This window comes from Coenobita brevimanus, chromosome 57 (genome assembly GCF_032717465.1).
Source record: "Coenobita brevimanus isolate Jiangsu-jjx chromosome 57, ASM3271746v2, whole genome shotgun sequence".
NCBI classification, from domain to species: Eukaryota; Metazoa; Arthropoda; class Malacostraca; order Decapoda; family Coenobitidae; genus Coenobita; species Coenobita brevimanus.
In genome coordinates, this window is record NC_137010.1 from 7,673,429 (window position 1) to 7,691,148 (window position 17,720).

A 17,720-nucleotide genomic window follows, 5' to 3' on the forward strand; every position below is an offset into this window, starting at 1 on the left:
TTTCTTTATTTTCGCGGTAGACAATTTTCTATGAATGATACTACCTAACTACAAAAATGTTAATGGAACCTTTTTTTTTTTTTTCGCTTATAATGTCTAGAATAATCATCACCGTTGCTAATGACAAAGCTCGCTGGACACCCTGTAGGCTATAACACGGATTCGATACTGTGTGAGAAATATTTATTGCTGTTAAAGGTTCTGTCGTTTAAATTCTCATATAAGCAAGGTTCTTATCAGTAATGCCTTAGCCTATGCTTTCCTTATCGCAAAGTTCGACAAGATAAAGTGGCATGACGGAGTGGGGATAGTTAGGACGTTTCTCTTCCCCCTTAGTTTCAGGTGGTTTTGTTTTAAGCTTACCAGGTTACTACAGGTTCTTAAACTGGGTATTGTCTCTGCCAATATAACTTCAGTATCAGTTTTATGCCTTTTTTTTTTTTTTTTTTTTTTTTAATGTACGGATAGACTGTGGTAAAAGGGGGCGTGGTCAGGGCGGGCATGAGTTAAAGATGCCAACTAGTCAGTTTCCTCGAGCCCCACATGCGTCATGCTCACATCTGTCTTTATGACTCGGCTCTCTGAAAGTCCCTCATGGGAAATCTGGAACTAGGGCGTCACTGATCTTCATATTTAATATGCTTAATATTGGAAGCGTATTTTATCTAAGTCTGGAGCACTGCTTGTGTAGATGTCAAAGTGGTGAACTGTGACTTGGGACGAACGAGTTCACCTCAGTAGTTTCGTACAATAATATGATTTCCTTATCACTGGGGCAACTTTGCATGGGAATTTCTGGGAGGCAACATCACGACACCACACCAAGTTGAGACCGTCTGGCGCTCTTGATATACCAAACTTACGCTTAGTACCCAGGTAATGGAGGCCAGAGAACCTTATATTTCCTTCCTCATTGCCCTTTAAGTTACACTGAATTATTCATCACAACAGAAAAATTATTTTTTCCTGAAAACATTAAGGTCATACTCCAGAGTTGCACTTATTTACAAAAAAGTGAGCATGCAGTAGTTATATTTGTTGACAATAGTATAGCTTTTTCTTAAGGTGATAATGAGTACAATTATTATTATTATTATTATTTTTTTTAAAGTAACAACCATTCTACTCTGTCCAGCTTGTTTTGGCTAATAATTTCCCTTCCATTAAAATTTGTGGTATTATAATTTCAGCCAGCCACAGAATTGTGAGGTTTTGATCCAATATTTTTGGTATTTTAGACAATTCTAAGACACTTTTCCTATGGCATTTTTGTCAAATTATTTTTGTTTTGAATGTTAATTTAGGTTATCTTCAAGAGTGAAATATAAATAATTTGCAACAAAAATGCCATAGAAGAAAAGTGTCTTAGAATTGTCTAAAATACCAAAAAACAACAGATCAAAAACCTAATAATTCTGTGGCTGGCTGAAACTATAATTTTACCAAATTATCCATCAAAATTAAAAGGTATTCAAGAAGATAAATGCTGTACAGGAAAAATGGAGAATGTTCGTATGTAGCCTACAATACAGTGCAGTATACTTATTAGGTCTTCATAGTAAATGCAATGCCAGAATTATGCAAGGAAAAAACAAAACAGGCTGCAGTAATAGTTTGGCATTGGTTGCAGTTGTTACTTAATGAAGTTCAGAGGTCAATGCCTCACAGCCGTAGTGATCCATCGTTGTCTCTGTCCCTCAAATCATTCGTCTTGAGAACGAATTGACCCAGTATTGAGTTGGTGGTGGCTCAGCATAGTGCAGTAAAGCCCAGTGTTGGTGGTTGATCAGGCAGGGTCCTGAAGAATTCCCCCAGCTTAGTCTTGAATTTTTTACTGAGCAACCAGTCATGTCACAAATTTCTTTAGGGAGGATATTGAAGGTTATTGGACCATTGTGACCAAGGCTGGCTACTAGTGGAATCTTTATGCATTCAGGTCTTCATGTAAGTAGGGCTTTCTGCTTGCACCTTCATCCAGTTTGGTTGCTGTGTTTGGGTTGAAGTTCTGTGGCTCTGGGGTTAGGTACATTTTTTTTTAATATCTTCCAAACATATATTGCCCTATATAGGTCTCCTTCTTTGCCGGGAGTACAGTCTTAATGTCAGCTTAACGTGTATCAGTGTTTATTGTATAATTTTTTTTAATGAATTATAATACAGAGTACTGTATATACTCTGCCATTCGTCAAATGGTCATGGTAAAATAATTCAGTAGTACCATCCCCACTCCCCCATTTTATTCCAGTCTTGCACCACTGTACTGTATGCCACTCATAAGGTACCATTGCTCTTTATTTCGAAATACTGTGCTGTAAACCCTGTCACGGATGAGGAACCTACACATGGTAACACTGTACACTGTGGGTGGAGTGAAACAGTTGTGTCATCCACGTGGTAGCCAAACCTCATCTTATTTCCCTGCTTCTTATTGTGGGGAAGTATAGTACCCTGGTCAGACCAAGGTGAGCAATGTCTGCTACAAGTGTGCACCAGTTTCCTACGCAGTGTACAGGCATACCCCGGTTTAACGATCTTATTGGTTAGGTAAAACCTCATCGTTAGGCGAGGTATCGTATATCGGTGTATTTTTAACATGTACCCGGTATTTCAGTGTGGACCATTTACCAGCCTTGGGTTTCCCCCCAAACCAAGTCAGAAACCGACCCAGATGAGCCCAAAAACAGGTTTAAAGGCAGTCTAAATGGCCTAACAGCTGTCACGGAAGCTAACCTAAGCCTAACACCTGTAAATAACACCAACAAATTAAATATGAATATCATCAACTATAAGTCTGGAAAAAATCAAACTTAGTAAACTACCCCAAATTGACAGTGTTCACCCCATCTTTAAAAATACATTAATCGAAGTCTAAAAACAGTTTATAAATCAACCTAAATACACAATTTCAGTCTAAAATATCATCAAAATTGGTAAGAAAAATCAAAACCCATTGTTAAACCGGGGTTTGGCCATTGTTTGGTGGGGTATGTGCAATTTCTACCCCCATTTTTGTTTTGTTTTTTACCATATTTTATGCTTAGTTCTCATCTTTTACTCATGGGAAACTTTTTAGGATAGAGGGTCAAGACAGACAGTAACACAGTTTCTGGCTCAACACCATATGTTGCGCCGATGGGGGGGAACTATGCAATATCCGGCATTTCACGTTGTTTGGCATAGGCCTAGGCTGATTTACAACAGATAATTGAGAGTTTACTGTATTTTTTCATTTGCATTAGGCCTAACTCCAACAAGTTGGGGATTTTGATCTTGAGAATTGTCTACTTAGTACCTCTCTTGTCCACAGGTGTCATTACCATGGCCAACCCCGTGTCCCACACCACCACCCAGGACCTCCATAATGTCATAGACAACACAGTGACCAGGACTCGCCCCCTTCCTGGCTGTGCACGGTTTACTATGTGTATGGACGAATGTTATCCTGGTCTCTTTGTCGGCAGTGGGTAAGTGATTGAGATAAACTTCAAGTGATTGAGTGAGATTAACTTTCAGATACAGGTACAACTGTACATACTATACTTTGACCAACCTGCTATCATCCTCCTCCTGCTACTCTTTTGTCTTCCTTCTAATATTCTTTACCTCTCCCTTCATAATTTCATTCTCTTACTTTCGATGTAAAAGAAAGGGCTGTAGTTTCCTTTATTTTTTCTAAATTTTTGCTTCTCCCTTCATCTGTAGTGAATATTGTTGGTTATGTTTTGGCACTTTTTTATGTACTGGGTAGCCCAAAATGATTTCTCATTTTCACTTCCTTGTAATGTAAAATATTCTTGTGCCTGATGATCTGTCCTCCATATTGTAATTTCTCTTCCTTGTCAAATATTTTACAAAAGTGTCTCCATCTTTCTCATAAATGTATCAATCTTCTCCCTCATTCTTCCTTTCCCTCCTTTTTGTGTATGATGATCTGTCCTCCCTGTATTTTACGTAAGTGTCTCCATTTTCCTCTTGAAAGTAACAGTACAGTATTTCTCCTCCCTCTTTCTTCCATTCTCTCCTTCCCAAACATCTATTTCTCCCCAAGTGTCTGAGTTGCTGTCTCTCTCAGTCAGTCATTTGCTCCTCTGAAGTTAGGTTTGATTAGGGCAGAAAAGTAATTTTAAAATACTATGGTAGAATTGGGAGTGTACTTTTGTTGAGATAAAATAATTTATGGTACAGCTGAGAGTGTAATTTTGTTGGGATAAAATTAAAGTCTGTTCTTCTTTGATATGTCAGCTATGTACTGTATTAAGTGTGGATTTTTGGCTTGGGAAGTACAAAGAGAAATGAGTGGATTTACTTTCAGCAATACATTTTATTATTATTATTATCATTTTAAAAGATTTACAGTATTATAATTTTAGAATACTTGTGAATATGAGATAGAGTACTGCACTGGAGATTGTAGTGATGATACCACAAGTCTATTGCCCAATGTAGATTTCATAGTTCTTTGGTACCACTGTGTCACAGGTAATGTTTTGAATAGCACAAAATGTATTACTGAATGCTTTTGTTGAGGTTCCATTTGTAATTTTTCTCAGCAACGTTCATAATTTCCTGTGTGACTTCCTGTTTTTCACATAATATGATTTTCAAGAATAAGTATGCCTAGACCTGTTCTTTAAGCCAGTGCCTGGCTCCCATCTAGGAGTCCTGGGTTTGTTTTTGGCTAGGGCACTAAAAACTTTCCACTCATGTCCACATACTTAATCTGTGTTTCTCTAACATATAGGAGGACACATGTGTTTCTCTGACATATAGGAGGGTACATGTAATGTCTAGGGTAAATTAAAACTGCTGTGTTACTTGCCGAGTTGCATGGTGCTAAGCAAAAATCTGTATGACTCTGAAATGTGTCATCATATGGGCTTTGGGTTGAAACATGTCCTCCTTTAGTGTATTTACCTAGTTCCTTGTAGAATTTGGGTGGTTTATTTTTTATCATGCCATGGTATAGTGATATCAGTGCCTGGTTCCCATCTAGGAGTCCTGGGTTCAGTTCTTGAGTAGAATGTTAAAGGCTTTCCACATATACTCTCTCTCTCTCTTATATACTGTATATATATATATATATATATATATATATATATATATATATATATATATACATATATATAATAATCATCATCATCATCATCATCCGGACCTCCTTTCCCATCCTAGGGCAGAGTGAGGAGTAGCAATGTCCAGACAGCCCAAATTTGCCCAATCCAATGGGCCACGCTTTCATTCACTCATCATTCAAGCCCACGGAATCCTGGCTCTATTGGATATGCCAAAAACATTCACCACGTTTTGTAGCTTCACATAAATGTATCCGATAGGGTCAGTCTGGACGCTGCCACATTAAAAAGGGGTGCCAATTCTCTGTCATGTGCATTTCTTCACAACATTCATCAAGCAGGCTCGATCTCTTGTCAGTTTTGTGTGTGTGTGTGTATATATATATATATATATATATATATATATATATATATACACTTGTATATACACTGAACCCTCACATAACGCGCGAATATTGTCCCTGTATGGTCCCGCTTTATGAGATTTTCGCATTACTGCATAGGGCCATATGTTTACATGTTAAAGGGTTTCATGGTACCCAAGTCAGCCCCAAGTTCACTTTGTGGGGCAATTTTCCAGGATTTTTCCCAGGCATTTACCTACCAAATAATGACTTCAGTACATACATACACTGGAGTATTCCTCACCTTGAATTGAAGAGGTTGTGGGCTTCCTGGAGGGAGAGGGAGTGGGGTTCTGAGGCAGGGCAGGACTCCTACTGGTCCCCAGTTGGCCCCCCAAAAAAAGAGCAAAGATAACACACAGCACGTGTGGAGCCAGAGCAAGGGAAGGGGGTAGGCTCGTCTGGGGCAGGAATGCTCAGTGGACCGTAACAACACCCCTTCACAGACACTTGACAGCCAGATGCAACCCGCGCTATGACTATTTCTGCCTGGGTTATGTCTGTTCCTACCATGTTATGACCAATTTTGTCGCATAATGACTGTTTAATCCATAATTTGTGGCCTCAGGCCATGTAATCCCTATTGTTGTATGGTACAGCAATCTTTGTAATATCCGGACACCCCAATGTCTGGACATCTTGGGCCCAGGCCTTCGGAATCCAAAAATGGCCAAAAAAATGCAAAAAGACAAAAAAAATCCGACATTTTTTTCAACTGTATTTTGAACTTGGTGCGCGGCACCAGCCAGCTGTGTTTTGTCATGTACTACCACCATTGTCTGCCTGGTCGACGCTGCTTCCTCCCCATTTCCCACTTAACCATCGTCGTGAGTGCATTCTCGTCACCATGGCCACCCATGTGCTTGCTTTTGTGGTGGTGCCCTACCTCATGCAGGCTCTGTTGTTCCTCTGCTGCCTCTTACTCGTGTGTGTGATGATGGTCCCGCCGCCTGAGAAGAGGAAACTGGTGGTTCTGATTCTGGAGAAGAAGAGAGAGATATTGGAGATGGTGGACGCGGGATGGTCATCGTCTCGCATCCTCCGAGAATTCAACCTGGCCTGCATTACCTTGTTTGATATAATGAAATCTCGGGACAAACTCACCCATTACACAGTTGACTTCACGTCGAAGACCAAACGCAACATGCAGAGGAAGGTTATGTACCTTCCCAGGTTTGCAGAAATAGACCACTCCACGCTGGTTTGGCATCGACAACAACATGCTGCTGGTGTGCTGGTGCGTAGTATGGAGTTGAAGGCTGCCGCTGAGAAGTTCGCCAGGCTACACGACACCCCGGACTTCAAGGCATCCGAGGGTTGGCTCTTCACTTTCAAGTTCCACCATGGACTTACCAGCCATAAGGCCTATGGCGAAGCTCTGGATGCCAGCGAGGAGGCAGTAGAGGAGTTTCGGCAGAAGGTGAAGGGCTTGATCGACAGGGAGGCCTCATTCTCGGTCAAGACTACAACGCTGATGAAACATCTTCAGTCGCTCACTGCCAACAAACACTCTAGCAGAGGCGACGAAGAAGCATGTACCTGGCTGCAAGCTCTGCAGGCAACGGATATCTGCTTTGTGTTGTGCCAATTCTAACGGCATGCACCGGCTCAAGCCCGTTATTGTTGGCCGACAAAGTAGCCTCAGTGCCTTTGTGGGGTGATGGATGTCCTTCCTGTCGTGTGGTACCATTCTGTGAAGGCTTGGTTCACAGCCAAGATCTTCAGAGACTGGTTTCACCAGCATTCACCAGCATTTTGTCAAGGAGGTCATCCATTACCAGACGAACACACTGGGAATCTCTTGGGCAATGCACCTGCGCATCCATCTGACAAGGAGTTGGTGGCTGAGAATGGCCGAATTAGGTGCTTGTTTTTGCCACCTAATACGACTGCTCTCATCCAACCAATGGACCAAGGAGTGATCATGGCAACGAAGAGGCTGTACCATTGGAAGTTCCTGGACAAGGTGATGGTTGTTCTCAGGGACGAGGACGAGCACAGGGAGGGATGGGACACGTGAGGCCAGCAGACTGTGGAAAACCTTCTCTGCTACAACATCAAGTCAGTCATCTACAGCTGGGCCAGTGCATGGAGGGAAGTCTCTGTCCAGACTCTGGAAAGTGGTTGGTCTCGTGTGATTCTCGGAGCCAATGTGGTGCACGACTTTCTAGGTTTTGATGTGTATGACTTCCATGCACACCTTCATGCGGCTGGTGACGGTGTTGATGTTGACAAAGTGCGTGAGTAGTTGGATGATAACGAGGGCGATCCTGGGTATCAGATCGTGTCTGATATCGAGATCACATCTTCAGTTGCCGGTACAAGTACCCAGCTTGAAGATTCCGACGAGGACAGCGAGGATGATGAGGACTCCTCTCAGTGCACCACTGCTCCAGCCATCCCCAAGCTGACCGCACTCCGGGAGCACATCGAGTTCATTGTTAACTACCTAGAACACCCAGACTGCGACAGGGAGATGGGGCCCCTGGGACTTGTGGAGGAAGTGTATGCTTTTAGGTAGCACATCATCACTCGCCAGAATCGCCATTCGTTATGGCAATCAACCATTGACACTTTATTCAGGCCTGTGAACCCTGCCATGCCCAGCCCTGGCCACACCACTGCCTCCACAAGGCCTTCCACCTCTGAGCCCTACCTTGGCCATCACTAAGTGAAGGTCCGAGATTCCATTCCCCCACTCTCTTCACACATCAAACACTTGTCTTCTCATTCGCTCATCCACACACGTAATTTATCATTGCCTTTTGTTCAACAAGTTCACCGTCCATCCTCCTCATGACTCTCCATGTATACCTGTGGATCATCTTATCCTGAAAGGTGTTGGCTATTGCCAACCCCTTACCAGCACAGATGTCCACCAGAGCACTACCATTCCCATCTACTTCAGCTGGAACACCCCACTGACCAACCACTCCATCCACTCATGCATTTCCAACTTTGCCTCTCATGTCTCCAATCAAAAACACTCTCTCGCTCCTCTCAAACTTGTCCATGCATGCTTTTACACTTGTCCAAAACTCATCTTTCACTTTTACCACTCGGTCCTCTGTCTGCGCATACGCACATACAATCGCTCAAGCTTGTATACCTAGTTTTATCCTCACCCATCCAATCCTTGTACCCACTGTTCCATACTCTCTTATATTCTCCTTCCACTTCTTGCTCATCATCAGACATATTTCCTCTCTTGCCCTCTCATTCTCATTAACTCCTGCACATATTCCAAAAACGTATTCCCATTCTCTCACCCTTTCACCTTTCCATTTAGTTTCAATCAATTCACATACATCCACTCTTGCATCCTCAAGCACCTGAACAATCTCTCTCTCTTTCGCTTCATCATTCACTCCTCTCGCATTCCATGTCCCCATCCTTAGAATGTCCTTTGTCCATTCCTTAGTCGTCAACGTATGGTCCATCTGGTCCGAGGCGCTTTATTCGCTTGTTTAGTTAGGTCTTTTTATGGGGTGGGGCACTAACCCACCACCAACCCTTTTAGTCACCTCATATGACAAGCAGGGATACTGGGGGAGTGTTCTTGAAACCTCCCTACCCCCAGGGGGTTGAAACCCCCCCAAGGATCTGTTTTGTCCCCTACACTCTTTAACCTATACATGTACAACATACCCACACCCCACACATCACAGCTACACATAGCTTCCTATGCAGATGACATAACACTTACATGTACACACCAAAATGCAAACGCAGCTGCACATATCCTCCAACCTTACCTCAGCACGCTACATGAATGGTTCACCACAAACAGGCTCAAAATAGCCCCAGCCAAATCTACAGTGACCCTTCTCACAAACTGGACTGCAGAACACAGTCACATTCCACACCTCATCATAACAACACTCCCCTACCACACACACACAAAATCCTTGGTGTAACATACAATACATCAGTGTCATTTAAAGAACACATCACAAACATTAAAAATAAAATAACACCAAGACTCAATGCCTTGAGGTCACTTGCCCTACAACATTTGGACTCAGCAAAGAGACCACCACCACAGTATACCAACAATATATACGTTCAGTGGTGAATTATGCAAGCCCTACATGGGCTCCTAACCTCACTAAAATACACTACAACACTCTACAGATTATACAGAACAAGGCCCTAAAAATAATCACTGGCTGAACAACTACTACATCCACAGACAACCTACATCAGGAAACCAAAGTCCTTAAAGTCAAGGATCATCTAGACATGAGAGGCACCCAAATTCACCCTGCAGCCTCCACAAACCCACGACATCCACTACACTACATAGCAGCACATCCACCCACACCAAGGAACATCAAAACAACACCCAGCACACAATATCATACACAAGTACTGTCATCTCTCCCCCCTTGCTTGCCTCAGACCAGCATCCAGAAGCATATCCATACTCAGATCACTCGCCGCTCCATTCAGTCACTTAAAGACAACACACAGCTGCGTGCACGGCCTCCTGATATCCACCCTTCTGAATCCTATCACCCTTGTGAGGTCCACCTGGCCAGGCTGAGATGTGGGCATCATCCAGCCCTCTTAAGTTACCAGAGGAGACTGGATGACTCCATCACTGATGCCTGTCCAAAATGTAACACAGCAACCCATACTATTGAGCACATTATGGAAGACTGCATTACACACAATCACCTACACCAACAACACAACATACACTCCTTTAGAGCTCTGTGGGAAAGCCTGGTCTCAGCCATGGCCTTCCTTAGGGCATTGGGGCTGTTTGGCTGGACTGCTTAGGGAACAGCTACTACTACTACAACGACTGCTACTACTGTGGCATCGATAAATCATGTGTTTACATTCGGGCTGTTCAAGGAAAAACGCTTTGAAAATGCAAAGGAATTTCTTAATAAATGTTGGAAAATAAGAGAGGAGAAAGTAAAGGAGCTCAGCAACCAGAACAGTAGGTAAAACGACATAAAGAGGGGCCGTTGAAAAGGCTTTCCCAATCTAAATCCCCATCAAGAGAATTCCCTGTCAAAACATCAACGATTCTCCGTCACAGCAGTTTGCACCTTGGATGATTCTGCGTCATTCATATACTGTATTATTATTATGCATAACAGATGTTTATTTAATTGTCCCGGGACTGTCTGATAGTGGGATTGTAAACAGTGCGCAGCTTCTTCTCTAACAAGTTTGAATACGAGTCAGAGATCACATACTCCAGTGACCTTGACTGGGTACAGGCGAGACGGGCACTGGTTTTCAGCTTGGGTTTGCTTCTTTTGCAGCTGATAGGCCATTTAGATTGGTGTTAAACTTTTTTTTTTACTCATTTGGGTGGGTTTAGAACTTGGCTGGGGGGGGAAACCCAAGGCTCAGAAATGCATCCCTACACTTTACAGGTTAAATCTACCCGTAGATACGATACCCTACCTAGCAATGGGTTTTTACTTAGCCAATTGCATCGTTAAACGGGGTATGCCTGTACAGTATATGAATTCAGTAGTAGTAGAGTATAGTTATAGAATGCCAATTAGTAATGGTTTGCAAAACCTCTGAATTCTTCAGTATATTTTGTCAGTGAAGGAACGTTGTGGGGTAGATGTGGATGTGGTTGAAAAGATTAGGAGAAATACACTGAGGTGGTTTGGACATGTGGAGAGAATGGAGAATGAAAGACTGACTAAGAGGGTGTATGTAGGTGAGGTGGAGGGAGGGAAAGGGAGAGGTAGACCGAGGATGAGGTGGAGGGATGGAGTTGAGAGGTATATGAGGGAGGGGGGGGTGAGTTGGGGGGAGGGGAGTCAAATGGTGGGTGACAGAGTGACTTGGAGGCGTTTTGTCTGCGGCCACCTTTTGCGGGATTAGGGCGTCGGGCTACAGATAGATAGATAGATAGATAATATTCTATACTCCTTCCAGTGTAGCAGCTAACAATAAGGCATACCTGAAGAAGATGGGGATCACACATGTTGTCAACACAGCCGAGGGCACCGGTTTCACAATGGTCGACATTGACAAGGCCTTCTATGCTGATGTGGGCATCAGATATTTAGGCTTCAGACTCCTTGACCTTCCTACCACCAAGATTGACCAGTATTTTGAGACAGCTGCACAGTTCATTGATGATGCCTTGAAGAGTGGAGGTGAGTCTACAGGATTAAAGTTAAGAAATTATTAGTAAAGTTTAATTCAACTGCTGTACTGCAGTAAAACCCATTCATTCTGTAAAATATTAACATTCAGTCCAGCATTAGCCCTTGTGAGGAGTAGGAGCCCAAGGTCAAGCTGTCATAGTCCTCAGCATTAAAGGGTACTCCATATGGTGTTAGATGAAGGAATACTTCCTGATATTACAGATCCCAGCCTTGGTGCACAGTGCCTTACAGTAACCTCAGATGGCACCTTAGACAACTAGACTACCATGCCTTTATTATGGCCCCCCAGTACAGTATCACATTCTCTAGAACATATCCCCTGCACCAGTACAGTAGAACCTCTTTGGTCCGGACCCCTTTAATCCGGATTTCTGTTAATTCGGACAAAATTTAAAAATAATAAGCTCCAAAAATATGTTGAAAGTAATTCTAAAGTCATTTTCAGTATCGGCGCGGAAATCAATCGTCATTCGTTTAGTCTCGGATCACGCTAGATCGCAACATGGGCGCCTGTTTAAACACGCACTAGCATTCATTCCATCAACTAGTTCACCAACCATTTATATTTTTACGCTGTATTTCAAAAGTTAATCCTCCTTACCATGCCCCTTAATGCAAGTGTAGCTTCTGCAATGAATAAAGGTGTTAAAAGGAGGAATTTGCTTACACAAAAATGGGTCTGAATATTCTGCTGTGTTTAATGATTACTGTCGGTTATTTTTTGTACTTAAATGTGCTTTACTTGTACATCAAACATTAGCTTCTTGCCCATATGGGCATTATCAATATGCCAAAGATGACAATGTATTTTTTTGCCTACATAAGTTTTATTTTTTTCCAAATATTAGTTAATTAATTCATTAATTTTTTTGCCTACACGGGCCTTAGTCACTTACTACAATTTAAAATGTAGGCTAGTTTCTTGTCATGGCCTTACCTGTAAATTATGCAATACAAAACTATCGTACATGATTAGTTTGGTTATTTTAGCATCCTTTCATCTTTTGCAGTTACGTAGGGTTTACATATGCCACGTATGTTAATAATTAACAAACACACCATGTGTAGATAGTTTTTGGTATGAACTGGAGATTACCCTGATGGTCCGGACAATCTGTTAATTCGGACAACCCTTCCCCCCATATAGTCCGAGTGAGGGAGGTTCTACTGTATATATATTTCAAAGGTGGCTCATGTAATTGGATGGATTCAGTCGGTGAAAGAAAGCACACACACATGCACACACATACTGGTATATCAAGAACTGATTTTGGAGTTTGCCTTGGTACAAATGATTTTTTCTTTGGACTGGAATTAATGGAGTTAGTTTCTAATGCCATCAATCCAAGGTTACTACGTAAAGTTAATAAAATGACTATGGGAGAGCGAGAATGCATCATAAATTGCATTGTCATAGTAGTGATGGGGTTTAACATATGTATGACTTCAGGGAAGGTCCTGGTTAACTGTTTCATGGGTCTGTCACGCTCGGCTACAGTGGCATGCGCATTCCTGATGCTGCGTCGTAACATGGGGGCTGTGGCAGCCATGACAGAACTGTGCAAGAACCGACCCATCCAACCCAACGACGGCTTCCTTTCACAGTTGGCCCACCTTGATAACAGGCTGAGGGCAGAGTGAATGAATTAGCTTCAACTGATCTCTATCTCTGGTTGAGGATGAGCACTTTTTTTTGATAGTTTCTTCTGTTTAAGTGCATTTCCTCCATGTTTTGTAGAGCTGGTTGAGGATATCAGCCCTGTTAATAGTTTCTCATCTTTCATTTCCTTACCATCTGGCTTTGATTGAGGATGGACACTTCATTGATAGTTTACCTATTTTAATGTTTTCCTTCCCTGCTTTCAGACTTTGAATAAGGATGGCCACTGTCTTTATAATTTTATGTACTTTGGTGCTTTCTTTTCTTGCATTCTGACTGACTGAGAATGATTCCTTTGTTAACAGCTACTCATATTCATGTGTGTGTGTTTTTTTCTTTCTGCTGTTTCCATTTGAATAATGGGAAAATGGAACAGGATGATCAAAGTGAAAATGACTGAGAATGCAAGGGAAGGATGGAATAAAGGAAAACCTAAAAATATGCAGCTTGGTGTGGTGGAAAGGAACACCGATAATAAATTTTATAATTTATCTCAGTTGAATGGAATCACCTGCTGTTAAGGTGAATAAAGGATTAGATCCACAGAATTATTATTAGAGATTTCTTAATATTGTGTACAAAATTTCCCTGTACTCATCACTGTTGATGCCCAGAGATTTTTATTTCATTCTTCCCATCACCACCTTATTATATTTACCTTAATGAAAACACCCAGATTGAAGTGGTTAATGGAGATTATCACCCCATAACTATGGAGTAGGTCCCAGAAGTCTAGTACAGTACACTCGCAGAGGGCGCGAGTGGATGGGCAGTCCACAAGCTCACGCACTGTGATTTTGTGTACTATGAATACATACTCTTATGGGAAAAGTTACATATGGGTGGCACCTCCTCAAACCCTGATGTCTAACCATAGAGATGTAATAATGGGAAAATTTTTAAGACATACACAACAGGTACAGCTATAATAACAAAAATATGGTCGGTCATCTTAAAAACAGTACACAACATACCTGATGGTCTTAAATAGCAGGGGTTCTGAGGTACTGCAACACACTTAGAGTGCCCCCGCTGCACCACGCATGTTTAACAGTTGCCAGTGTTGTATTATTCCAGGCTTTGACAAAGAAAGTTATGGCCTGTTGAATGTTATAATTCTTCCAGAATGCAGCAACAGTCATTATGGTGGGGGTTGCAGGTATGCCAGGTGAAGTAGGTGAGTTTTGTGGGGCTGTGGAGGTGGAGGGGGAGGCGGTTTGTGATCAGGTGGGGCAGTGGAGGTGGAGGGGACTGTGGTGGGTGAGTCAGGGGAGGTTGTGAGGGGAGGATCCTCCTCTCCTTGCTACTGCTCACATTTTCGGGAATTTCCATCATTTCTTCTCGTTTGTCTGTTTCATTCCTCATCTTGTTGTGGACATATTTGCATTGTAACAACTTGGCATTTGCAAAATAACTGTCATTCAAGTGAATCCAAACGTTATTATAGAAACAGGTTATCTGTTCTAACTTACCATTATTGCTGAAAACGTTATTGGCGAGATCTTACTGTAGACTTCTCTTGAGCACCTTCCCCACAAGCCTCTAACGTCAGGATGGGCGCGTCGTGTGGGGAGGGGGGTTGCGTAGTCTGGGAAAATAGCGGTTTTGGGCCACCCCTTGCCTCTGCTTCACATATTGTGGGCTAAACTTGCTAATTCAAAGTGTTATGGTTATGATTTTTGGTCGCTCGTGTACTATGCAATTCGCGCACTGTGATTACTCATACTGCGCAAGCGTACTGTACAGTAATCTGATGGTAGGAAGAATGACATTAATAGTTTGTTATTGTACTGAAGAAGTGATAGAATTACACAATTGATCTCTACCATGCAGCACTTTTTAACCCTTTAGCTGCAACATGTTGGTAAGCTTAAACACACACACACAGAATGTTATTGTACTTTGATACTTTGCCAGAACTAGTGGAAAGATTAATTTGCAGCCAGAGGGTTAAGGTTTGCAAAGCTGTCAATAAATACTGTAGAAACATTCATGGAAAGCTGTGATAGCCATATTTGCAACCACTTGTTAGTTAAATAGTAAAATTTATATTAAAATTATACTTTTTTGTGCTGTATAATGAGTGAATGATTGTGTGGTCCAATGCATGGGGAACTTGGCTTTCTCTTTCCTGTATCTGGATTGCACACACCCTCCTTATTTATTTATTTATTTAATTTTAAATAGAGTTGATAGTGATGTACAAAATAAAATTTTATAGTTATTCCTTATTTCATTGTTGATTATCACTATAGGCATTGTAAGTCAAGCAGCATATACATCTGATGTTATGCACTGTATACAGTACAGTAGTATTACTGGATATGTTGGGTGTAGTTGAGAAGTATGATATTGTACTAATTTTGTAATGCCCAGCTAATTACCTCATTGAACCCTGTCTTGATTGTGAGGCTTTTATGAGCTGTGGTTGTAGCAAGGATGTGTGCATCAGCACTGTGCAGAGATTATCAGTGATGTCTTAAGGTGTAAAAAGTAAAAATATAGCACTGTTTCAAGTGAACAACCTGAAATGACAGATGTTTTTGTCAGATGGTTGAGCCATTTAAGTACAGTACACTAATTTCTGACCTGAAGGGAAAATGTCAGTGAATCATAAGCAGCTGGAAGTAAATATAGCTGCTTATTCATCACCTGCATACTTATATCTGTATTGAGTGCTGTGTCACTTCTTTATACAAGTCATGCACCTCCCATATACTGCATTCAAACAGAAGACTAAGCAAGAACTTGAACTACAGTGAGAGTGCAATAGCAATTATGTTACTCTTTCTCTTGGTATATATTTTTTTCTTTTACCAGTATTGTACCATCGTTGTATAGTACTTCACGCTTTTCCATTACCGCTAGCTACCTGTGCCAATCACTTCATTATCTTGATTCCTTTTATGTAGATGTCTTTCACCCAAGTTGTGTGTTGGTACCATCAGCAAACACTGATAAATAACATGTTAAGCAATCATCTCTTCTTTATCAAAAAACATCAGTGTAGAACAGTTCTTTGATTTTATTTCATTTATAAAGACTCCAACATGATTACATGTCTTGGCCTTGGTTATTTAATGATGGCTCTTCATGCTACTTGATCTCTGTTGATCTCAAGCAGCCTCCCAATTCAGTCCTTTGTCCCTGAGGTCACACTGACCTCATCCCAAGTATTTTTTGGCCTGCCTTTACCAGCTGTATCCTCAGTGTTCATACCTTTCATCCTCCACGCCCAGTTGTCATCCTCCATCTTTTCCACACACAGACCATCACCATCTACTCCATCACATCACTGATACATTGAACTCCCATCCTTCTTCTCAGTTCTTCATTTTGCAGTCCTAATTCCCCATACCAGTTATGCAAGAACACATGACACATCCATAGGATCATGCTCATCTCAATACATTTGAGCCTATGAATATCCTCTTCCATTACTGCCCAGGTCTCATTACCATACAGTATTACATGCATAACACATGTTGCATACAAGGACCCCATAGCACAGAAGGACACCCTCCCAGTCAGGAGAGGTGACAACTCCCTAAACTTTTTCCACCCACTCCTTACTCTTGCTTTTGAGTTAGCTCAGACCCCACATTCAGCACATATCATGTCCCCCAAATAACAAAGCTTCTCCACACACTGAAAAGACTTTCCATGAAGAAGACCGGTAATCCTTTCCAGCCTCTCTCCTGTATGCTCCCCTTTACACATTGCAAACTCAAATCGGTATTATTTTGCAGCCTACCTCTAATACCAGTACATTTCTTATTCACAAAGACTGCACAAAATAGTTATTTTGCACAACCTTGTGGTAACCTGGAAATGGCCATAGTCCTTCTGCTACATCAGTACAATCACCTTCTGTAGATATCATCACTTTTGTTTTATCCATATTTACTGCTCTCAAACCCTTGTGCCACATTCCACGTCTTCACTGTCTAATCGTTCCTCCTCAACCCTTTCATTCTCTGCGATCAGCGCCAAGTTGTCAGCATACAACACCTATCATGGGAATCAAGTTTGAAAGTCACATGAGAGCTTCAAGCACCATAATAAACAATAAGGGGCTTAAAACTGACCTCTGAAACACACCAGAGGTCACAGAAAATTTGTCATTCACATCTCTGTTCACTCTTATCTGGGTGCTAGCACACTCATACATTGCCATAACCACTCTTACCAACCTTTCCTCAGTCCCAACCTTTCACATTGCCCACTTCACCACCTTCCTGGGCAGTCTGTCAAGGGTCTTTTCCGAATCAGGAAAAACAAAGTACAACTTTCTCTTCCCTCCTATAAATTTTACCTGACTCTTGTCAGACAGTGAATATTGCATCAACAATACCCTTGCATGGCAGAAGCCCAAACTGCATTTCATCAGAAGTCATGCTTTACCTCATCATACCTTCCAGGATGCTCCATT

The 17,720-nt window shown here is 41.8% G+C and overlaps 1 protein-coding gene across 1 annotated transcript; it reads left to right on the plus strand.

Annotated features, from left to right (window-relative positions):
- The first annotated feature begins 701 nt into the window (after positions 1-701).
- LOC145402265 (dual specificity protein phosphatase 3-like) lies at positions 702-14,464 on the plus strand. The gene is made up of 4 exons (XM_080274393.1): positions 702-876; positions 3,308-3,464; positions 11,393-11,616; positions 13,079-14,464. Exons 2-4 carry the CDS (start codon positions 3,319-3,321, stop codon positions 13,267-13,269), a joined length of 561 nt encoding a protein of 186 aa, XP_080130519.1. The 5' UTR covers positions 702-876; positions 3,308-3,318; the 3' UTR covers positions 13,270-14,464.
- The last annotated feature ends 3,256 nt before the right edge of the window (positions 14,465-17,720 follow it).

What these genes read in the sequence shown, in the direction of transcription:
- LOC145402265 (XM_080274393.1), top strand. Translation starts at nt 3,319, where the DNA reads ATGGCCAACCCCGTGTCCCACACCACCACCCAGGACCTCCATAATGTC. An exon ending in GGTCTCTTTGTCGGCAGTGG is followed by an intron (nt 3,465 to 11,392) that starts GTAAGTGATTGA and finishes TACTCCTTCCAG; the next exon opens with TGTAGCAGCTAACAATAAGG. An exon ending in TGATGCCTTGAAGAGTGGAG is followed by an intron (nt 11,617 to 13,078) that starts GTGAGTCTACAG and finishes GTATGACTTCAG; the next exon opens with GGAAGGTCCTGGTTAACTGT.